This window comes from Neurospora hispaniola (assembly GCF_033458365.1).
Source record: "Neurospora hispaniola strain FGSC 10403 chromosome Unknown B0T23scaffold_7, whole genome shotgun sequence".
In the NCBI taxonomy this organism is placed as follows: Eukaryota; Fungi; Ascomycota; class Sordariomycetes; order Sordariales; family Sordariaceae; genus Neurospora; species Neurospora hispaniola.
In genome coordinates, this window is record NW_026944412.1 from 632,579 (window position 1) to 654,707 (window position 22,129).

The window sequence follows — 22,129 nt, forward strand, 5'->3', positions numbered from 1 at the left end:
CCAAGGCCGAAGCCATCGTCGAATGAAGAAGTGGGTGAGATGGCCGGTTGACCAGGTGGTTGGGCGTGAGTGTTCATCATTCATCAGTCACCCTCCATTTCATGGAATGTTGTCCTCCTCCAGTGCCTCCAATCACTCTCTCACACTGACCGATCATCACCAACTTCCTTCAAACAACTGTTGCTCCTGTCTTGGCGTCGACCCAGTCTGGTGGCGAGAGGGCGGGTTAGCAGGGTGACCTTGTCCCTTAGCGCTCTCCCCTTCACATCGACACCAATGCATGTTCCAATGCATGCCCTGTGGACCCTGTCAGCCCCCCGGCGCTCCCCGGATGCCACGGGTTTGCTCCACCAAGACTAACATCGTGGGAGCTGGGAATAAGAGAACCCACAGTGAACGTCAGCGTTCCAAACCGGTTCTTGGATTTTGTTTGGGGACCCTCCCTCTCATCGAGATTCGAGATGGTCCTTGTGTCGTCGCAGGTGTCTGTCGGCCCGTCTCCCTCCTCAGCTCAACACTATGCAGAGCAGCAGGAGATCGCTTGGCTCGACTGACTTTTCTGGCCACAATGCCACACACCTCCACTGTACATCAAACAGTTCTTGGATACGCCGAAAGGGTCCAAATCTGGGTGAACATTACCTTGCGTAGCGTACACTACACAGTAGTGTATTGGCGTATGAATGCAATGGTGCAAGGGTACTGCTGCCGTCAGCCATTCAGACGCTCGAGAGCCACGGAAGAGGCTTCGGATTGAGTAACTGTCGGGCCATATCTTGTGACAAAGGCGGAGGACAATGCCATCTCTGTTTGGCTCAAAGAACAAGAAAGGGGTCCACCCCATCAGCCCCTGGCCATGTCCAAAAGAAGTCAATGTTGGGGTGTTGGGGTCTCCAATGTCCCCCCTCGTTTTTACTGTGTACGCTAGTACTACGTAACCCCCTCTCTTAAGATGATCATCCCCAGATACTAGTGTACCCCCCCTCCCCCGGTTTCTCACCTTGTGTCCTTTGTTTCCGTCCAACAGATTGGCTGACTTTCCAAACCTCTTGATGCCGAATCCCGTCTCCCCTCTCACACAGTCTGCAAAAGTCAGACCTTGCTGCACTTCTACCTCCTGCTGCCAAGCCGTCGTGGAGCTCGTGGCCGCCATGGCTGCAACAATGTTTGGTTCCGTGAGCGGATCGTCTTCTTGATCTCCGTGTGCCGCTTCCGAGTTTGGTAAGCGGATGTAGGCACCGGGGACAACAAGACTGCACGTCCCATGCACAAGTCCCCTCACTGTGAGGAGCGAGGACTGTTGCCCTTGGCATGGGATTGAAACCGGGGAGCGGTTGAAGGAATGGATGAACTTATTAAAACCCACCATGGCTCCCCATCGTTGTGTGTCCATCGTGTACTTTTTCTCTCTTGGTTCAGTTTCCAGTCTCATATCCTCTTCTGGTTGTTCTTCCTCTACTTGGCTTTTCACGTTCCTACACTACCTACATAGTGTGGTGGCACCGCGCAACCATCCCACCCTGACAACAACCTCTTTCTCCAAATCAGTTCGTGACTGAAACTTGGAAACACGGGTGCCCTGTGTTTACTAATTAGTCCATCGTCATCGTCATCATTTGACGTCCAATCCGTAGCATTGGCCACTTCCGTCTTTGTCGTGTAAGTGCCCCGCCATCCGGATTAGTGCCGCATACCTGCCTTTTTTTCTTAGACTGCCGTCATGCATGGCAGTCAGTGCGTTGCATTGCATTCTTCTCCCTCTACCTACTCTTTTTCCTCTTGAGTTTTGAAACTGACAATAAACTAACTATCGCTTCGGCTACCTTTAAGCCAAGAAATGCCACTTCAGTTTCAACCCTCATAACACTGCAGTATTCGCCATGTCGTTGACTTCCGCTTCCACTCCCTCTTACCGTGCTGGTTGGGCCAAGGCCTCCTCTCTGGCTTCTGGCGCCGCTGTAGTTCGCCACCACCATCATCAACAACAGCAAACACGAGGCTTTCGCTTCGGTCGTACGTGGTCCTCCTACCTCGACCCCGAGTACACTCAAGATGTCTGCCATCGCCAACGCAGAATTCGCTACAAATACTTCCAGACCTTGAACCGCCGACTCTCGTGGGAGCAGCACCCCCTGGCTGAGAATGCCAAGTCAACCATCAAGCGCATGTCCAAGGACTATTGGTACCCCGTTGAGCAGGAAAACGCAGGGCGGCGACATCTCGACGAGGAAATTGCTGCCAACACCATCAACAACCCAACCGGCATCCGGCCAGGTCAAAACATCGAAGATGCAGAGCGTGCACCCCTGGAGGACTTGCTATTCGGAGACGCCAAGACACAGATCAAGACAAAGGCAGAGACGCCTCTTGAGAAGTCAAAGCGCAGTCGGGGCAACAAGAACAAGTCCAAGTCGGTGAAGGCGGACTCCGAATACGTGATTGACCCCATCACCAACCGCAAGGTCCTCAAATCGGCCACATTCGGCCTCAATAGCAAGGCCCCGCTATCCAGTCCCTATACATCTCAGTTTACCAACCTCAACCCTCCAGAGCTAGATGCCTCCAAACCCATTTTCTATGACGGCCCTCCTCCAGAGGCGGAGCTCAAGGTCTACAGCCAGGTCAAGGTCGACGACGCCCCATGGAACCCGATTGATCCAGCATCTGCCCCGTCTCTTTCGGATGTGCTCCTCAAGGACACACCTGCTCCTGACCTGTTGAACGCCCTGTCATCGGATCAAGCTAAAGTGTCTTGGCACCCTAACGCGGGAATTGCCGCGACCACAGCCGTGCCGCCTTTGGGTTCCCAACCGCAACCGGTAGCTAATGAAGTATCTGAGGCTATCAACAAGCAAGAAGCGACATATGAGGACCTTAACAAGTACGGACCTATCAAGGCACACGAACCTGATGGCAAGTACAAAGACACTCCTGAAGTGCCTGCCGACGAGACAGAATTGGGCAAGTATGGCGCAGTACGCAGCCATGAACCCGATGGCAAGTACAAGAACGTCGCCGCCGAGGACAAGTACGATCCGACTGAGCTTGCCGAATATGGCGCAGTCCGCGCCCACGAGCCCGATGGCAAGTACAAGGAGCAGAAAGAATTTACCAACACTCAAGAATACGACCCGGCTGAACTGGCCGAATACGATTCCGTCCGGGTTCACGAGCCTGACGGTAAATATAAGAAGGAAAAGGGAGTCAACAACTACGACGAATATGATCCAGCGGAGCTGGCCGAGTACGACGCAGTCCGTACTCATGAGCCTGACGGCATGTACAAGAAGGAAAAGGGAGTCAATAACTACGACGAATATGATCCAGCGGAGCTGGCCGAGTACGACGCAGTCCGTGTTCACGAGCCTGACGGCATGTACAAGAAGGAAAAGGGAGTCAATAACTACGACGAATATGATCCAGCGGAGCTGGCCGAGTACGACGCAGTCCGTGTTCACGAGCCGGACGGTATGTACAAGAAAGAAAAGGGAGTCAACAACTATGACGAATATGATCCAGCGGAGCTGGCCGAGTACGATGCAGTCCGTGTTCACGAGCCGGACGGTATGTACAAGAAGCAGAAGTCATTCAGCAATACCCAGGAATACGACCCTGCCGAACTAGCCCAGTATGACGCAGTTCGCGCCCACGAGCCCGATGGCATGTACAAGAAGGAGAAGGAGTTTGTCAATTATTCCGAGTATGATCCTGCCGAGCTGGCTGAGTATGGTGCCTTCCGCGCCCACGAACCTGATGGCATGTACAAAACGGAGAAGGAATATACCAACTACTCCGAGTACGAAGATCTAGATGCGTACGGTAAACCATTCCTCAGCCATGAGCCCGATGGGAAGTACGCTGCGGAGATGGCGCGCGCTGAGCCTAGGTCAGAACCTTCGGTACTAAAGGAGCTCCGCGAGCGCCAGCAGCCTGCCATTGGTGCGGGACTGGAAGGAGATGCAGTCGACGCGGCCAAGCTTTCCGAGGAACTGTCTCAGTATGGTGCATTCAGGAGCCATGAGCCCGATGGCAAGTACGCCGCTTCTGCTCAAGGGCAGAGGCAGGCCCACGCCGCAGAGGAAGACACTCTCAGCGAAGAGAACCCCTTGGAAGCCTTCACCTACGAAGATGCCCAGACCACCAAATCGTCTGCGGTCTCGAAGCCACAACCAGTCAAGCCCACCACCACCAACCCAACTGTTTACAAAATCCTCGCCTTCAACCCCGACACTCAATTCGTCGAAGAGGCTGAGACCACCTCCAGCATCCTCCCCTCCAACTCCAACACCCCTACCTCTCCCGCCGACGTGCTAACCCGCCTCACCAACATCTCCAAGTTTCTCCCACACTTTGCCCGCATCGAGTCTCAAGGGTTTGAGATCGTTGCCGGCTCCGGGGACGTTCTTGTTTTCCGCAAGGTCCGGGAAGGCGTCACTTCCCCTCTTCAATCCCAGACCGTTCATGAGCCCGCCGGCGCGAGACAAGCGGTGGCGCAGGCGGATGGTACCCTCGCAACAAGCAGCAGCGGCGGCTCCATCAACCCCGTTGACATGACGGGCGGAAGCCTGAGCGGCGGGAAGAGAGATTACCACGTTGCTACGGGCCGGTTCGCTAGCCCGACGGGATTTGTAAACTATAACTTGCCTAGCTCTACTACTGCGGCCAATCCCAGTCCCAGTCAGAGTCCGTCCTCTGCGAGTGAAAAGGTTCATTATGAACAGGCTGCTGCTGAGACCCAGCAGCAGCAGGAACAGAAACAGCAGCAGCAGGAGGAGGAGGTGGGGCAGCAGCAGAGAAAGAAGGCAAGCCTTACCAAGCGCGCAGTAATGGGCGCGGCCTGGATTGCTGGGGGGGCCTACTCGGTTGGTGTAGTGAGGGACTTCTTCAAGACTGGTGGTGTGGATGGAAAGGGATCGAAGGGTCTCTAAGTTCTTTTAAACTTTTTTCCTTTTCTTTTTCTTTTGTTGGAGTAAATGATCATGACACGACATGAGTGGCGTTTTCTTTTAGGGGAATCTGATGGAGGGAGGACAGGGCGTATACACACGACTGACGGAGGGAAAGCCCCCAAACTTGCATGCGAAGGGATCGGTTTCTTTATTTTGGCATTTCCTTGCCGATTCTCTTTCTTAACACGGCTTTTTAGCAGTCGCTTATGCCCCTTTTCGTAACGGGCAACTTTTATCAACATCATCATCATTATAGATGGGGTCACTGAATACCCATAGATGAATTAAGATTATGGATCGCGGATCATGCATACTACACATACTTGATGTAGAATAGTCTCTCGTTGATAGCGAACCGTGGTAAAATATGAATCAATTGCGATGCATCTTCTGGTTGTCATTGGTGGGTAATCAAGTGTTGTAGAGAATGCTTAATCTTACAATAACTATACAGACAGGCGCCTCCTAAAGCCGTTAGAGCTGATGATAGTAGGACAAAGTACGTCATTTCAAGACCCCCACTCCCCTGTTTTCCCCTCTTCAACTCACCATTCGGGTTCGTTCGTGTGACTAGTGCTTCCCAACTTCTGTCGCCATTTTGTAAAAGTGAAGGAAAAAAAGGGAGAAAGAAAGTACGACCAATGGCATATGTTAACAGATTTCGATTCATCGCTCGCAATCTGCTTCCCATGCGCCAACATGCTGAATCCAATGCCATTTCCATCCCACGAACTTCCGTTGCGTTGTGTCTTGTTGTGTCGTGCCGTACTGTGACGCGTGCCGAGAACTTAGATCATCTTGTCATGAAGTTTGTTGTCCAATTTCGATATCGAAGTCAAAGAGAGAGAGAGAGGTATGTCGGAGATCATGTTCCCCCCCTCAATCGTGACGGACTCCGTTTTCCACCCTCAATCATCATCATCATCATCATCATCATCATCACCATCCTCAATTTCTCTCGGTCTCAATACCCATGTCCCCCCTCAGTAAACCCCTCTTCCCCAACCTTCCTCACACTCCCGCCTGTTGATCCGCTCCTCAGCTGCATCTCATGCTTGTACTGCTCCTGCGACCAGCTCTGTCGGCGGTCGAGCTTGGGTTGCCAGGTCGAGGTGTGGTCCATGGCTCTTTGGGCGTAGGCGTCTGAGGAGGAGGAGGAGGTTGAGCTTTGCGAGTGCGATTTGCTTCTGGTGGTGGCGGGGGAGGTAGAAGACGTGGGTGATTTGGTTAGGGTTTCGGTGAGGTCCGAGTAGGGAGCGGAGGTGATGATGCTGGAAGGGGCGGCGGTTTTTGTTGAAGACATGTTGTTTGTAGGTTTTTTAGGGTGTTGTGTTGTTACTAGGTTGGTTGGTTGGTTCTGATATGGTAGAGGTGGTTTGAGGCGTGTTGATGATTCGTTGTGTGTTGTACAACTGAAGGTAGGTTGGTGGTGAAAGTTGAGGTTTTTGGTGTGTGTTGTTTGGAAGTGGTCAAAGTAGGTCTCGAGGTTTTCGTCGTGTTGGGTATCAAGAAATGGCAGGAAAAAGAACTATCGTCGCTACCCAATGTTTTCGCTTCAACGTCGCAGTTGCAGTTAACAGTAACTTCCAGATTGGAATGTGGAGGGAGGGGGGAACGGAACACAGCCGGATGCGACACACACTCACCTAATTTATCTTCTTCGTTTGAAAACACAGGAATGGTTTGACGTAGACAGCTGTTGCTTTCGAAGGCTAAATAAAGTTGGAAAGCCACACAAGTGGTGGTCGATCAATTCTGCCTTCCTCACCTCATTGTGCATCTGTGCTCGCCACTCGTTCGCCAACAAAAATCCAATCAATCGACAGCATTCATGTCATTGCATAATGGGTGGTGATGCAAATGAGGGGAGTTTCTCAACTGAAGCCGCAAGTTGTATCACGTTACGTAACGTAGCCGGAGGACTGTGACTTATCGGTCCACTCACTGTAAGGCTGTCGATTGTGGCCCCACCCTTCCCGCCTTCGGCCGCTAAAAGATCGTCTAGGGGTCCCCTTTCAATGGTGGCTTCAGTGGAACTGGCGACCCTAACAGCGGAGTTCTGTGACGTTGTTGTTGTGTGTTTGTCACACTCATTTTTATTACAAACCGACCTCATTGATATCATTGTTGACGAATAACGATGCTATAACGTGTAATTGGTGAATGAATACGAGCAAGCAACGTAACAAACACCCCGCGGGTTTGTCCTTCTAACACGTTGGTTAAAATCGAGATCCGACAAACCCATGGCCCCGACGCTGATGACGGTTCCCGTCCCTTTCCCGGTCAACCTCACCATGTCTGATCATGATTGCAATTACGGAACGACCCCTAAACTCCTCGCGCTTGCCTTTCCACTCTTCAATGACCCCGAAAGCATTGCGTGATGCAATCCCTCTCAATGCCTTCGTGGACTACCAAGTCTAAGCGGCACGATTTCCTCCGCCTCGGGGATTTCCGGAAGAGGCTTTTCTGAAATAGCCCTCGAATACCGTGAAAGCGTCTTCTTCGGCTCCCGAATTAACACGGCTACCCCAGGGTCATTAATCTTCTCGCCAAACGACTCACGGATAGATCGTGTCGCTCTGAGCGATGAATCCATCTGACCATATCCAAGCCCTTTTCCTTCCCTCTCCGTGACCAAGAAGCTCGATATTCGCGAGACCCAGTTGGGTCGGATCGGCGAGTCTCCGATGCCCTGACCGTCAAGTTCGACTGGAGGAGGGTGCGCCCAAGTCACGACGGCTGTCTGTCCCTGTCCCACACCGCGTCCATTACCCCGAGAAATTACTTGGTATCCCAGCTCTGCCCCGGCGGCGAGGCGATCGCATGGAAGCAGCGACGTTCGGCTGTCTGAGCGCTTGGTTTGGAAGGTGAAATGGGCCCTACCTTTTCGTGAAAAGGCGAACATGGAGAAGGAGGGCCATAGTCGGGGAACACTTCTACCGGCTCTGCATCGTCGGCTGATCAGGATGTAAAACAGAACCCACGTAATGACAGCGACGGACAGGCTGAGCAGCGGAATCAGGCTTATGCTGGTTCCGTGGTTGAGGGACGCGGTATTGTGAGTGCTTGATACTGCGCTGCTGGACGTGGAAGACAGGGGTACGATGGCCGTGGGGAGGCCGGAGATCTTGGTGGTCCATGACTCTTGAGTCAATACCGATGGATTGAATGAGGTGGGGCTTGGTGGAGGTCTGCTGTCTGTAAGCAGAACCTCTGGAGAGCCTCTATGAGCTATTGTTAAGAGTGTTTCGATGGCTCGGAGAGTGCTTGTTGTCGTTGTTGGATACTGAGGGCTCATAAACGATGAGCTTGCCGTCGTTGTTGGATGTTGAAGTATGAAGGACAATGAGTTTGCGGAAGCGGCCATGTTGAGTTCGTTGCTGGTCAAGTTGACAACTGCCCGACCCTGCGTGGTAGTTCACAAATCAAGTGTTTCGTCGTCAAGGCCTGGTTGTTATTTCACCTGTTTATCGACACTGCATCTGCTCGTGTGAAGATGAAGAACGGTAAGAAGGTGTCCTTCGAGGTGTCGATATAGGGAGGCTCATGTGAGCAGAAAGATAAAGATGCTGGGCGAGCTGAACATGGCGCCAGGCACCTGGGACTCCGTAAGGCCACGGAGTATTGTTGCAATGGATGTTACGGCGGAACTCGATCATGGTGTATTGGGTGAGTGATGGACTTCCATCTATCGAAGCGTATGGTGTTGTTGTCTCCTCATCTTTGCTTCAGATATGAGTGAGCAAGGCTGTGGCACCGCTTACTACACTCAGACTTCAAACCCCCAATGACATGACCTAGGAGGCGCAAGTGGCCCCCAACCACGCACTTGCAGTCTTACACGGCGCCGGTCAGCCTTGAATCTTGGCAGGGGCATCGAGGCGCAAGCATCATTCCACATGTTCTAAACCATGTTTTTCTGATCTGCGCCGCAAAGAGGAAGTTCATGGAGAATTGGTCCTGACAGGCAGACGCATTTATCAGGTGAGGCGAACTCAGCTGTCGCGGTGCATTGAGTATGCCGCACGATCCGAGATAAACGACGTCTTCTTGACCATCACCCCTGACTGGCTATTCGCTATATCAAGAGCTGAGCTCGCGTAGCATACATGACGAAAACAACGTTCAGAGAAGGTTCGAAGAGATTTGGAAAGCCTGAAGACTTGAAAAATTGCTTGTCCTTGCCTAAAACAACATTGGCCTCAAGGTTCGCTATTTATGATGAGTCACAATTACCTCTAGAAGGACGTCAAAAACTGAGACCATCACCTACGTATTCCTCAAAGAGAAGTACAACGTGTCTGCCGGGAACACTAATATCCAAAGTTACGTTCAAGTGAGTCTCGATGTCTAAACCTGACATACTACCGGATGGGAGAACAAAGGGACGCCCAAGATCGTGAGCACTACCTGTGAGGCACTCAGGAGAGTAAATGATCTCCTGTACCTTCCGTTCATCAGATGTGGGATATTGCGAGACAAGCGCTCCTCGTGATGGACAACAGGAAGGAGTAGGGGAAGCATAGGAGGAGGAAAGAAGTGTGGTGGCGGCTTTCGGTGACCATCAGGGACCAGGGGTTTGAGGCCACACCCATCTTCTTTCCTATCATTACATTTTCTGTTCTCGCAACTAACCATTCGTTATATGTTGATGGTGAGTGGAGAAAAGGGTTGAAACAAGTTCATAAGTGTGTATAGAAGAGATAATGCACATCTTTCTCATTTTTCGTCCCTCACTTTTTTTCCTTTTTTTCTTTTCCTTTTTTTTCTATATTTCTTTTGCCTCTGTGGCTTTTCTCTTCTTTTCTTTTTCTTTTTTATCTCATCACCGTCCAACTTGGAAATTCTGCGATTCTGGTCCAAAGATATGCTGCATACACTGAGTAAAAAAAAGAAGCCCCCCAAAAAATTGGTACCAAAAAGGTGTTTGTCAAATAGAACCGTCTCAAGTGTGAACAAGAAGAGTTAAGGGAGGGAAAGAAGTGAGATAGATACTTACATACTTGCAAAAGCTGAAACTTTCAGACACGATTCCCATCTTTCCGAGAGCAGCGCGCCTTCCTTCCACTGCACGACAAGTGACACTTGCCGAAATAAGGTTTATTTATTTACGCCAACAACTTCCATAGAATGCCACAACTGCATTTAGTTTCAGCTTATCTGAACAGCAACCCAGGAATGAGCTACCATTTGAGTCTGGAGAGGCACGGTACACAATCGTAGAACTCACTTCTAGCTCATGAAGTCAACCAAACCCGAAGGGAGAACATGTGGGTTGCGTGAAGACGAGTGTTTCGCTAAGCTAGGGGAGGTGTGGAAGAGCTATTTCTTAGGTGTCGTTGAATGACAGTCTGTCTGTCTTTGTAATGCTTTTCTCGTTAGGTGAGAGGTGAAGCATACCTAGGTAATTAGAAAGGAAACGAACGGATCTATCTGATCAAAGGAATTGATTATTGAAATACTGATGTCGTTGTTGATGTCCCATTGGAACCACCTCCCTCATACACAGGATTAATTCTCACCAAAACATGGAGGTGGCTATTTCCACTCGAGTTGAAGTGCCGTGCCATGTTACAGGAAAGAAAAAAAATGCTTCGGTGTTATCCTTCATTACTTGTTCCTCGACTTCTCATTATGATATATGTACAATACACACCTTGAATATATACAATTCGCCTCGACAAGCGCAGCTGGTGTCCATATGCCTCAGTCATTACGCTGCGGAATTGTAGCGGTCGGTCTTGACTTCATGTACCGAACCAGCATCACTCTGTCCATGCGCACAACAACCCTTGAGGTTTGTCGTGCTATCCACGTCCTCCTCTCGATACAGCGCAGACACAGAAGTCGTATCGCTATTCGCTTTGATCGAATCTGCCGAGGTTGTCGTAACGTTATAGTTGGTCATTATTGTCATCGTCGTCGTCGTCGTTGTTGTGGTTTTCATTTCAAATGACGGCCTGCTATCAGTCGGTGTCCTCCCAGCCGCCGGAAGAAAAGGAGAATTCAAAAACTGTTGGTATCGCCCCCTCCCGCTCACTGGTATCTCGCTTAGCGCAGCATCCCCAACCGCCGCCGCCGTCGTTGTTGTTAGCCCTGGGCCTGATTGCTGCTGCTGTCCACTAGTATCGGGGACTTCGATCCATGAGAGACGCTGCCCAAACGCGTTGCGACATGGTCTTCTGCCTACCGTCAGAGGGGGGTCGCTACTGGTGGCGGTTGGCTCGTCTGTGGCGCCTTGTTCACCGCTACTGTTGTTGTTGGCGCGCGGGTCGAGGAAGCCGGGGAAGAAGCGGACGATGAGAGGCTTCAGGGTCATAACGCAGGCGATGACGATGGCAGTATGGACTTCAATTGCGGTCCAATAGGTGAGTTTGCCGGTGCTGAAGGTGATATCATGAACAGCTGTGTATTGGGAAGCGTAGAGATAGGAGACGCGGACGAGTGAGACGATGCAGATACTGTAGGGTAGGGAAAGATTGTGTGGTGAGTACATGATGTCTCCGAGGGGACATGAGTGTGTGGTGGTTGGGATGCTTATACTTACACAAAGCCCACGGCGAAGATGCCGACAACGAAAACCTTTTGTCGCGCGGGTAACTTCAAAGGACCGACGATTGGGATGGGTAGAAGAAAGATGAGAAAATCCGTGGTGATTGTCAAACTGGGGAAGCCAAAAGGCAAGAAACGTTAGCTTATCAGTTTGAGGAGTCTGGACTAGTTTAAGGTCAAGAATCAGCCTAACCCTGTGCAGCTCCAGTACCAATGGTTTGTATGACAAGTTGGTTTGGGTAATCCAACGCCCCAAGGTTGAGCCGGATCCCAGAAATCTCGCAGTGGTACACAAGCTGTGCAGATTACTATAATCGTGTAGACACTGGTAATACAAACAATGACGAGGACAGCATATGTAGCCCTCCGTGCCGATTCCACGGTGAAGATGGTGAGATATAACAGGCAGATGGAGATTTTGGTCATCGCCAGCGAAAGGAAATAAGTCAAGGAGGAAGCCCAGAATCCCTATCATGAAGATTATAACATCTAGGTCAGTGTGATCCACTGACAATGCGGCGGCAATGAGTAACTGAGTGATATGGGGTTAGGACAACTACACTTACCGCCATTAAAAACACGTAATTGGCTTCATAATCGACGTTCCATATGTGTTTGCCCATTCCATGTGCGATTTCTGTGAGTTCGTTAGGCTTTGCGATCTTGATATCATATTAGAGAGTGTTTGACAGACCAATGCTTTGGCTGCTGGACATTGCCGCTGCCATCATCTGTCGACATATGTCAGAACGCAGGTAAGAAAGTTGTTGGCAAAATCTTTAGCCTCTAACCAACCAGAGAAAACAGAATGCACCAATCCGATGCCCCAAGCCCGTTAACAGCCCTGGACCGCGCCCAAAACCTCAGGGCGACAAAAATGACAGCAATAGACCATGTCGTCCAGATTGCTCCAAGCATAGAAGGGCCATAATCTTCATCCACACGGTATCCGCGGGGTGGTGGCGTTGCCGCGTTCTCATCTTCAGACCTGTACAGCACATAGGCCTCAGAACCGTACCTGCTCCCATGCATGCCGGGGACGACGGGTGCATCGAGCAAAAGTGAGACTCTGTAACAGCTGTAGGTAAAGGCGAAGGATACACACCTCTCGCCACGGTCACCCTAACAGGTCGGTAGAAGGGTCGAACTCGAGGTTTGTATTAAAGGGGTACCCTACCCTGCCCCTGAAACCTGGCTTCACCCCGGCAGCGATCTCTGTATGTGGCCGAGGTAATCCCAAGATCAGAGGGTGGGGCGAGCAAGTGGTGTTAACTTGGGCCTGACGAGATGACGATGATGTATTGGCTTTTTAGCGGGCGAGCTCCCAGTGTTCCCGATTAGGAGAGCACACGAACCGGAATTTGGTCCGCTCAATGTGGTTGACCTGATCGAGGTTATCACAAATGGAAAACTGGGCCTCGAGGGATCGGTAGCGTTTGTAGGTGTGTTATTGCTGAGGTAAAGCGAGAATGTTGAATGCTGACCGCCTTTCTGAAATTGGTTTTCCGCGGAGTAGTGGTATGATACTTAACTGCCTCTTCCGGTTAAGGTAACAAGAAACCTGACACGTTGTGAGTTCTACATAATAGGGTCACCGGTGGTCGGCAAACAAATGTGACTGAATCAAGAGGGTCATCAGGCTTTGCTATTGGGATGACCAGAACTCTCGGATGAGGACAATTCCGGTTGGTGGTCTCGACCTAAAAGTGGGAGAAAGGTCGAGTCCGGGCAACTAACTTTGGGATTCGGTCATTTGTTAGTTTGTATTCCTGTACCTCATTTTCTCCCCCGGCATGATATTATCATTGCAAGATGACAGAGTAGAATCTCTGGGACTCTCACCTTGCTCAAGGATTTTTGCCTGACAAGCTCCCTCGGCCAAGCGAATGATGCTACACTGCTTGTGGGCAACTGACGACGACGTCTAATCCGACCTGGCCGTATTCGGAGTTGTTGAAACGAGATCGGTTCCAGCCAGACGGTACGCGATGGGTCCAATTGGGCTGGTTTGGTTGGGCATAAGTGCCGGGCCGCTGGGTCCCAGTGACTGCCGAGAGTATAGTGTCTTTTCAGTCTTTGGAACTGTCTGAAGACCACGCCCTCTGGTGTCCTTGGTTGATTCTGCGTAAAGTAAAACAATTGAAGGGCACAAATATAGGCGGATAAAACTTGGAACTGCTCGAGGTGAACAGGGCAAGGAGTGGTATTAGTGTAGAGGAAGTAGTGGGAGATCAAGGAGGAGAAGAGATCATCATCTGATTTCCGCAGGGCCATGGCAAATAGTGTAGGATAGAACACAGTGTCGTGGATGATATAAGAACGTGCACGGCTAGTTGAACGGTTGTGGTCAATAACGCGGAGCTTAGGACCTTGCCCGGATCGACATAGGCTGGATATCTGAGATATCCTCCTCGAACCCCCCTGGCCTGATGCCAGTGTGAAGACGGAGATTGCCTTGAGAGGAACATCACGTCGTCCTGGTCTCCATAAACAAAGGGCTCTCAGTGGCTGGGCGGACTGGATATGAATTGTTGCGCACAGGGGATCCCCGCGGATATACAATTAACCCAGCCCTGAAGGGAAAACAACGAGCAGATAGGTTTGCTTGCATTTACTCCATTGTGGAAGCCCATAGACGCAATCCGAGTCAGACTCTGAACTTGGACATTGTCTGTGGGTTGGAGATAGCACGCTGATGAAGAGCGGCGAGCTGAGCAGTAAAGTGAGTTGATGATAAGATCGTGCCAAGATAAAAACAAAAGGGGGGGAGGGCTTCTTTTGATGAGCCTGTCTTCCCTCATCGTGCCGCCAGATGACTGGACCGAGATCGACTTTTCTGGTCATCCCCCCACCACACTACCCACGGAGAAAAGTCCGTAGTGTCCTGTCAAAATTTGATCAAAGTCGTTTCACCGCCTGTTGTGACGACGTCTCAACGTTCACAAGGAGCCACGGCTTCGAAATGAGCTTCTCGAAGAGGACCATCGAGATTGCGAGTGTTTTGTTTATATTTTTGCTCGACTTGGTGGAGTAAGACCGCAGATCCACTGCGCTATCGGAGGGTTATTATGAGGGATCTCGAATATAACTCAATGGGGTGAATGTGATGGCTTCTCGGTAACACAGTCTCCCGCGTCCATTCTCATTCGAGTGGCCACTGGCCGCTATTGAGTGTTCGGAGTGGAAAGGTACCGAAATGTAATATCACTTGAGATCGTCCCAGAACCATGTGACAGATTTAAATCCCCAAGAAAAGAGGTGTATAAGATGAACAATAAAAAGCAACGGGCGACGATGATCGCGGATCGGGATGATGACCTGGTGGGAGATCCAATGCCACCCAACTAACCCGCCGACATGATGTTTACAGGTAAGGATTGGTGGACGACGGGAGGGGAGCGACCTAGTTAAGGTGCAACGCGCCAGGGGCACCTTCCAGGTACCAGCAGCCAAATCCTGGGGTGCATCAGCCCGCTCACACCAGGGCGTTCCACAGAACGGAATGGATGGAACGGTCCTGCGCGAATCGTGAACAGGGCGTCTCCAGGTGGGTTGGGGACGAACGCCCAGTGGGTGGGTGAGGTGGTGCAGGTGCTCGGGCCAGTGAACTTGCTGCGGGGGCTTTGAGGCTAATTGGGGCGTCGGGGGCTCGGGGCACGCCAGTAGCCCCTGCTCCTGTGAAGTCGTGCCTGCCGGGATCCTGGCCGTTATCAATGGCCTCTAACTGGAAATTTTCCAGCAGCCGTCGCGGGGCAGGCAAAGAAGCCGTGTAGGTAAAGAGGGTGCTTGCATCTTTTGGATCTCGGAGAGTCACGAGATAGACTTTCACGGAACACTTTGAACACCAATCATCGAGGCAAAGATTATCCAGTATCACTATTGCACCGACTGTACATCTGGACTCGACACCGACCATTACTATCGCAACAGCAATCATTAGCGCGACCGTCTCCAAAGAACTTCAACCACTCTGAAGGAATCACCTCTTCCTCACCTCGCCGAGCAGACGGCGACAAAGCTCCAACTTTTTTTTTCCACACCAGCCAGGAAGCCCGCCATGGCACCTCCCCAACCAACAACCACAAAACCCGACGTAGAAGACGACCCCATCGTCGCCACCTACAACGTCTTCATCAAGCCTCCCCTCCCCCAAGACCGCAAGCTCGTCGTCCTCCGCTACGTCACCAAGACCGCCCAAGACCCGTCCTCCATTAAGCCGCCACGGATCAACGGCTTCCGCGTGAAGCCCGAAACAGGCATCTACGAGGTCGACATCCCTCTCGAGACGAGCGATGGCTACAACAAGGACAAGGGTATTGCGTGGGGTGTGGCGCTAGCCAAGTCGATGGAGTCCAAGAAGGGCGGCAGTCTTGGTCTGGCCGGTGGTTTCAACATTGGTGGACAAGGAGGATCGGCACGTGGTGGTCCTGGAGCTGGTGGTGGTGCGGGTGGACGGCGTGGCGGTAATTCTGGAGGAGGAGACGATGATGAGGCGCAAAATCTGAGCTGGCCTGAGGCTGTGGCGCAAGGCAAGGCCGTTATCGACCAGAAGTTGACGGGTAGTCGTAGTGCAGGCGAGGATTACGTGAAGCACATGGTTGGTGTGTTTCAAGGAAGTGAGTCCAGTTTAACTTCCCTCCTCTTCTCCATTCCCATTACCAGTTCATCCTCACTAACACTCCACCTTTTCCTCCAACAGACAACCTCCATCTGACCCCAGTAACCTCCCTCGTCCAACTCCGACCTGTAGCCCCCTACCTTGACGCCGCCACCGAGCAAGAACGGCTTGCTCGTCTTGGCCCCTCCGCCGCGGGCGGCGCCGGTGGTCCCGCCGACAAGCAGGCCGCGGGGCGTGCTATCCACATGTCCATCAAGTCGTCTGATTCGGGAGCGGCGGGAGCGGCAGCCGAGACCATGGCGGACCGTTTGCGCGCTGTGCAGACAGAACCCTGGCACAACCTCAAGTGGTACCACGACGAGCACGGCGAGGCGTGGGACACGTATAATGAGTGTATGCTTTTGCGGTCGAGCGAGGCTGCTAATGCTGCGCCGGTTGCAGAGGATGAGGTGGATGAAGAGAAGAAGAAGGAGATGAAGGAAGAGAAGGATGGGGAGGAGGCGGCGGCAGAGCCAATAGATGATAGCGGAGCGCCTGATTTGGTTGAGAAAGTGAATAGGCTGCAGTCGGATTGGGGCGAGGAGCAAATCCTGCGGTCGATCAACGGATTGGGGCCGGATGATAAGAAGCCGGGTGAGGAGGCGGTTTCGGTGCCCTCGGTTTTTGGCACGAAAAAGGCCACCGTCACGGCTGCGGCGAACAAGGTTGTTAACAGCAAGGGAAAGGGAAAGGTGGTAGCAGCGGCAACATCTTCTTCGTCGAATGCCATGCAGCTTGACTAGGAGTCAGAGACTGTCGGCGCTAAGAGAAGGACCTCACGCTTGAAGCGGTAAAGGCAAAGGGAGTGGGAGCGAAAGCTGAGCACATATCATATGTGAGCCTTTCCGAAGCGGGAGCCCCATTATAGAGGGTCAGCGGCTACTACCCTTTGGTTAACTGATAGATTCCCTTCTCATCTTTAAGAAAAATACGATACCCTACGACTGACTCCCATTCTTTCCCGCCTTCTTCCTCACAGGCTTGCCCCTGAAAACAGATCGTTATGGTGACAGGTGTGGCGAACAATGATCAATGATGTTTGACCTCGCAAAACCCAACCTGACCGACCGCTCTTTTGGTCCCTATTCTACAGGTGTCTCCATCCATCCATCCATCCATCCATACAGCAATGCCGAGTTATATAGAAACCAACCGCCAAGTTCTTTTCTTTTCCCCAGCGATGCAATGTAGGTAAGAAGAAACTCCTCCTGCTTCCCGCCCAAGGAGTTTACCTTCCAGTAGTAGGTAAGCCAAAATGTTTATTAAGGTAAACAATTCCTTGTGAAATGGCCCATACACATGGTTCCTGTTCCTCCACCAAGCTGCTTTTTTGATCCGCCTCAAAAGTATGAGCGAGTCTCTCGATATATGCGAGGGACTCTTCAAGAACAATCGCTGACCAAATGCGATGCAATCTACGCAACTTTTCCGTTTTTTCGATAATGATAATAATGATCGTCGTTGCTTAAACCACCCGCCCAGATAGTTTTTGCAACGGACTTTCAAAGTCAATGTGTGTAGGGTTATTGCCGAGTTGCTTACTGGAGCAGCTCAACGTCGAGGCCGATCGACCGCATGAAGAGGTTGACGTTCTGCAGACGGTCGGCTGCGAGTGCTGGAGGCAAGGTCTTGGCGAGGCTGACGGTGTCCATGACACGATCCTTGACAGCAATGACAAGTCTTTGCTGCTGGTCAGGGCTGGCACCAATACCGATAGCGGCGAGAAGCTGCCAGACGTAGGTATCCTGATCGGTGGCAATGCTACCAGGGAAAATGTACGGAAGAGTGGGCTCGAGGATGTTGAAGAACTGAGTGTAGGTCATGTCCCTGTGGAAATGATTAGCATCTGATTCATCTCTCATGAAACCATGAATATAGAGGAACTTACCAAGAACGCCAATCCTGTTCACTGCCTCCGCCATTATGCTTGATAAGCTCCGCCCGACTGAGAATCATGGTAAGCATCGACGCGCCAATTCTGCTCTTGGCGATGACGTCCACGTTGCGCGTGCACACAAGACCAAGGATGGCGGCAACAAGATCAAGGCCGAGTTCGTTCATAAACGTAAACAACGTGGTTACTATAGCAGCCGAGAACAGCTCGATGTTCTCACGCATAGCGGCGTTGAACTGGATGTCATCAGTTGTAACCTGAGCTTCTCGGACAACGTCGAGTTGGTCGAGATTCACGACAATGCGCGTGAAAATGGTAATCCTTTGCTCGTGGTTCGTGTGACGGAAGATGCGCGGTATGGCTTTCTTGCCCTTGCTGTAACTAAGAAGGGCCATGAAGGGGTGGATACGGCCTGGCTGGTCGTGATCCTGCACCCTCAGAGCCTTCCAAAGCTGCTCATTCAATGCTTGTCCCTCGTTACTCCATGCAAAGACCTTGGCAAGCGCTTCTTGATCGTCCTCGGCAGGCGCCATAGGCATGTTGCGTTCGTGGTCTTCCATCTTCATAAGTGTAGTGTATACCAGCTCGAGGGCCCTCAGTTCGTCCTTCTTGTCCCGGCCATTAACAGGATGCGGTGCCTTCTTCACATCGTTGGCGCTGTCGTTACGCTTGATGTTGAGAAGCGGCTTCGGGGTCTTGGCGTTGCTGAAGGATATCTTGCCCAAGCTACCTTCAATAACAAGCTGCTTATTCTTGGGCTTGTTCTTGGCCGCCTCAACAGCACGCTGGACCTGTTGTTCCATCCTCTGCATATGGTTTTCAGGACCCCTGTTATGGCGGCGCATACCTCCTTGGCGGCTTCCTGTCTGAAACAGATAGGTCTGAGCGAACTGGTTCAGAGGCTGGCTGGGGTGCTGACGATGGCCAGCCTGGATCTGACTATGAACTTGATAGTAAAAGTCCTCGGCGAGTGACTCGTCTGTGCCGTGTTCATTGGGATTTCCAGTGGCTGCAACAAGCTGCTGAAGCTGGATCCGGGTGATGAAGTTCTTGTCCTGTGGCGTCATGATACCATTGTCGCGAGACATTTGGAAGATCTTGTGGTTGCGCTTGGCGCGCTTAGCTTCCTGTTCAAGATACGCAGCCTTTTCCTCCTCCGAGAGCTGAGCCAGCTGGGCAGGATGAAGAATCATAGGGGGCTGTCGCGGAAGAGAGCCTTGTTGCCTGTGGCCCTGGTGAGCGGACTGAGGACCGGACGGAGGCGTAGGGTGAACAGGCAGCCCGATCTTAGCCGCGTCGCCTGAAAGACGGTTGGGGTTCTGCAGGATCTGAGTAGGCTGCTGAGGAACAGCGGGTTGCTGATGCTGTTGGATAGCGGGCGGTTGGGAAGAGGGTTGAGCTGGCGTAGGAGGTTTCGAGTGAGGCCGCTGGAGAATTGTCATGGGATGTCCTTGCGGTTGATGGTACAGAGGTTCAACGACACCGGCTTGGAAGTGGGCCTGCGGCTGGTTCTGAGCTTGGTGCTGGTAGAGGTAAGCCTGTTCATGTGGAATTTGATGGGGCTGATGCTGAGGAGCGGGAGATGGGGTGGCCGCCTTAGCCTGGGCGCGCATCTGAGCCTCAACCTCCTCGAGACTCAGCATCTTGCGGCCCCCAGACGGCGCGCTAGGAACGGCAGGTTGAGCAGGCGGCGGCGGTTGCTTCTTGGGTGCGACACCCCAGAGAGCAGCGTCAACCTGAAGATCCTCAATCGGCTGCTCGTGGTATTTTTCATAGCCGGTCCTGGCAGGTCTACCTGGAGCCTGCGCGAAATAGTTGTACGAGGGTCCGGCGATGGACGTATAGGCCGATGGCTGCGCGACAGGCTGGGGAGCCTTGGCAGCTGGTTGTTGGCGGTTGAAACGAACATTTTCCTCTTCAATGACGTTCGCGACCTTGGCGGTCTGGCCAAAGAAGTCAAAGTCTTTGCCTACAGGACCCGGCTCGCCAGTATCGCCACCAAAAGTATCATCATTGAAGGCATCGTCGGTCTCATCCAGCTGGTCACCCAAGCCGTCATAAGTATCCTCGAAATCGATCTCTTCGGCTTCCTCGTCCCGGTTGGCTAGGCTGGCAAAGGGATCGTGAGCCTGGGAGAAGCCGGGAGCGGCGGTATTATGGCGAGATTGGTCGAAGTTGAAGAAGGACATGTTGGCGATGCTTGTTGGGTTTATGGGGAAATTCTATGGAGGTATCACTATTGTAGGGTCAGTATACGTTGAACGAAGAAAGATCGTTGCGGCGCAAATCGGGGCGCGATGTTGAGCTTTGGCTGATTGGCAAGGGCACAGAGGAAAATGAGGGGCAAAGAAAGCAAGGGAAAAGACAAGACCCTGGTTGGTGAGAGGGACGAAAAGTATAGAGAAGGAACAGCCGTGACGCAGGTTCACGAAGTTCTGGGTGAAAGGGGGAACAGGCAGGGCTTGAAGGTCTACACTAGTCTTCAAACATCCCGAGCCAAGCAGAGGGGCGACTCGATGGATGTTCCACTAGCTGAGGGTGGTGAGCTGTCTCTTGAAGCGCGGGGCAACAACAACAACAAGATCGAGAATTGGGACATGGGAGCCCAACTTTCATCCCATGACCTTGCCAACCTGAGGCTGCAAGCACGCTGTAGAGGAAAGAAAGAACAACATACAGAACGATATGTAAAGATGTTGGTATGATCGGTTTGGTCAAGCACCATGATGCTGCGATGCGCGACGTGAAGGGAAAGGAGACGTGTCGACGGCGGTGCGACTCGTGCAAAGGAGCGGAGCAGAGCTTGTCAGGGCGGCAACAAACACTCAGCGCTCAGGCTGGAAATATTAAAACAGAGAAGCAAAGAAGGTTGTGAACTAACGACCGAAAGCGCAACTGGGTGCGCCGCGGTGAAGAGGTGGATGCGGTTGCTCGGAGTGGTAGCTTGATGGCAGCGCAAAAGGCGACAAGAGACCAACGGAGATGGATGAAGTCAGGCCAACTCCAACTCAGAACTGAAGCCAGATTAGGGAGCTGTGGGCCAATCGCCCCCGAGGGCCAATGGAGCCAACAGCCCGAGGTGGGCGGGCGGCGGTAGGCCTGACGCTTTGACACACCACCCTCCTGCCTTGCCGGTGCCTGTTGACTGACGATGGGACTCCCAAGGCCGCGGCCGGGGGAGTGATTGCCACGGTTGGGCGGCAACCAGAGGCCCATTGCCTGCCGGGCTGTGGGATCCTCAACCGCAAGAATGCCCGTCCATTCCATCCTTCCAGTCTTGCAAGTCGTTTATCCGATGAGCCAATCGGCGATACCCGCCCGCTAATTGGATTTGAAGACCTGGGTGATGCGTAACAGTGATCGATAGAAGGCTACAACATGAGACCCGGACGGGACGGCAACCTCATGGTCAACATCATAATTTAACGCCAAGCCGACAACCAAATTTCAAGCTCGAGATATCGATTTTGGCAAGAAAGCTGAAGGACAAGGACAGTAGCTCAGGCATCCATTCTTCTGCCGTGACATCCGCGACTAAACGCAGCTGTTCAGACAGTGCTTCTACCTATGCGAATTCGCCATTCCGATGCAGGTCAAGCGGAAGCGCGGACATGGACGGAGGCAAACATGGCATGGCTATCTTGAGGCTGTTTTCTTGACAGGTGACTGTACTGTACATAGTATGCAGTCGAATTGTATCAGGGGCCTAGTATTTCCCTGTTGTTCCTTTTGAGAGGGAGGTATCATGCCCGGCCACGACTCAAGTGTTCTTCGCCATCTTGAAGAACTACTCCGATCGGAGGAGCAATGCGGAAGGAGCAGGCCGGCAGCAGATCATATTAACCAAAATGTCATGGTAAGAGCTAATCGGCCACTTCTCAGCATGGTAAAAAGATCAAGCAGCTCAAGACATACCCCTCCGTTGACGGATGCGACATGTGAACTGAAGTGGTTGTGGGCAGTGCCCCTGGAAGTTGACGACTCCCGTCTCAAGGGGGTTTTTGTCCCTTACTAACAAGGCCACGCTAGAACCGTCACGGCCCGCAATAATGGGGTACCTGCGGATACAGG

General features: G+C 52.1%; 8 protein-coding genes across 8 annotated transcripts; 2 read left to right on the forward strand and 6 right to left on the reverse strand.

The window, feature by feature from the left end:
• Positions 1-1,397: 1,397 nt before the first annotated feature.
• B0T23DRAFT_386110 (uncharacterized protein) lies at positions 1,398-5,335 on the forward strand. The gene is made up of 2 exons (XM_062837584.1): positions 1,398-1,659; positions 1,831-5,335. Exon 2 carries the CDS (start codon positions 1,881-1,883, stop codon positions 4,926-4,928), a length of 3,048 nt encoding a protein of 1,015 aa, XP_062689651.1. The 5' UTR covers positions 1,398-1,659; positions 1,831-1,880; the 3' UTR covers positions 4,929-5,335.
• Positions 5,290-5,891, reverse strand: B0T23DRAFT_386113 (uncharacterized protein). The gene has a single exon (XM_062837585.1). It carries the CDS (start codon positions 5,671-5,673, stop codon positions 5,347-5,349), a length of 327 nt encoding a protein of 108 aa, XP_062689652.1. The 5' UTR covers positions 5,674-5,891; the 3' UTR covers positions 5,290-5,346.
• On the reverse strand, positions 5,764-6,463 carry B0T23DRAFT_208446 (uncharacterized protein). The gene is made up of 2 exons (XM_062833506.1): positions 5,878-6,463; positions 5,764-5,818 (listed from the first exon to the last, which is right to left on the reverse strand). Exon 1 carries the CDS (start codon positions 6,250-6,252, stop codon positions 5,914-5,916), a length of 339 nt encoding a protein of 112 aa, XP_062689653.1. The 5' UTR covers positions 6,253-6,463; the 3' UTR covers positions 5,764-5,818; positions 5,878-5,913.
• Positions 6,436-8,322, reverse strand: B0T23DRAFT_446326 (uncharacterized protein; the record flags this gene model as incomplete). The annotated part of the gene is made up of 3 exons (XM_062840960.1): positions 6,436-7,038; positions 7,246-7,250; positions 7,368-8,322. 3 exons carry the CDS (start codon positions 8,320-8,322, stop codon positions 6,784-6,786), a joined length of 1,215 nt encoding a protein of 404 aa, XP_062689654.1. The 3' UTR covers positions 6,436-6,783.
• A 2,346-nt stretch (positions 8,323-10,668) lies between these two features.
• Positions 10,669-12,539, reverse strand: B0T23DRAFT_406825 (uncharacterized protein; the record flags this gene model as incomplete). Its single annotated transcript, XM_062839139.1, has 5 exons — positions 10,669-11,416; positions 11,503-11,619; positions 11,701-11,975; positions 12,074-12,169; positions 12,303-12,539. The coding sequence occupies 5 exons, from the start codon at positions 12,537-12,539 to the stop codon at positions 10,669-10,671; spliced, it is 1,473 nt and encodes a 490-aa protein (XP_062689655.1).
• A 370-nt stretch (positions 12,540-12,909) lies between these two features.
• Positions 12,910-13,894, reverse strand: B0T23DRAFT_208503 (uncharacterized protein). Its single transcript, XM_062833507.1, has 2 exons — positions 13,350-13,894; positions 12,910-13,243 (listed from the first exon to the last, which is right to left on the reverse strand). The coding sequence occupies exons 1-2, from the start codon at positions 13,779-13,781 to the stop codon at positions 13,208-13,210; spliced, it is 468 nt and encodes a 155-aa protein (XP_062689656.1). The 5' UTR covers positions 13,782-13,894; the 3' UTR covers positions 12,910-13,207.
• A 1,230-nt stretch (positions 13,895-15,124) lies between these two features.
• Positions 15,125-17,277, forward strand: B0T23DRAFT_386121 (Sin-like protein conserved region-domain-containing protein). Its single transcript, XM_062837586.1, has 2 exons — positions 15,125-16,123; positions 16,207-17,277. The coding sequence occupies exons 1-2, from the start codon at positions 15,565-15,567 to the stop codon at positions 16,905-16,907; spliced, it is 1,260 nt and encodes a 419-aa protein (XP_062689657.1). The 5' UTR covers positions 15,125-15,564; the 3' UTR covers positions 16,908-17,277.
• On the reverse strand, positions 17,264-20,568 carry B0T23DRAFT_455704 (topoisomerase II-associated protein PAT1). Its single transcript, XM_062841251.1, has 2 exons — positions 18,053-20,568; positions 17,264-17,991 (listed from the first exon to the last, which is right to left on the reverse strand). The coding sequence occupies exons 1-2, from the start codon at positions 20,245-20,247 to the stop codon at positions 17,703-17,705; spliced, it is 2,484 nt and encodes an 827-aa protein (XP_062689658.1). The 5' UTR covers positions 20,248-20,568; the 3' UTR covers positions 17,264-17,702.
• Positions 20,569-22,129: the final 1,561 nt, after the last annotated feature.

Coding starts and splice junctions, on each gene's coding strand:
- B0T23DRAFT_386110 (XM_062837584.1), top strand. CDS start 1,881: ATGTCGTTGACTTCCGCTTCCACTCCCTCTTACCGTGCTGGTTGGGCC.
- B0T23DRAFT_386113 (XM_062837585.1), bottom strand. CDS start 5,673: ATGGAAATGGCATTGGATTCAGCATGTTGGCGCATGGGAAGCAGATTG.
- B0T23DRAFT_208446 (XM_062833506.1), bottom strand. CDS start 6,252: ATGTCTTCAACAAAAACCGCCGCCCCTTCCAGCATCATCACCTCCGCT.
- B0T23DRAFT_208503 (XM_062833507.1), bottom strand. CDS start 13,781: ATGGCCCTGCGGAAATCAGATGATGATCTCTTCTCCTCCTTGATCTCC. Junction 13,244..13,349: donor GGCAAAAATCCTTGAGCAAG/GTGAGAGTCCCA, acceptor CGAATCCCAAAG/TTAGTTGCCCGGACTCGACC.
- B0T23DRAFT_386121 (XM_062837586.1), top strand. CDS start 15,565: ATGGCACCTCCCCAACCAACAACCACAAAACCCGACGTAGAAGACGAC. Junction 16,124..16,206: donor GGTTGGTGTGTTTCAAGGAA/GTGAGTCCAGTT, acceptor TTCCTCCAACAG/ACAACCTCCATCTGACCCCA.
- B0T23DRAFT_455704 (XM_062841251.1), bottom strand. CDS start 20,247: ATGTCCTTCTTCAACTTCGACCAATCTCGCCATAATACCGCCGCTCCC. Junction 17,992..18,052: donor GAACAGGATTGGCGTTCTTG/GTAAGTTCCTCT, acceptor TCATTTCCACAG/GGACATGACCTACACTCAGT.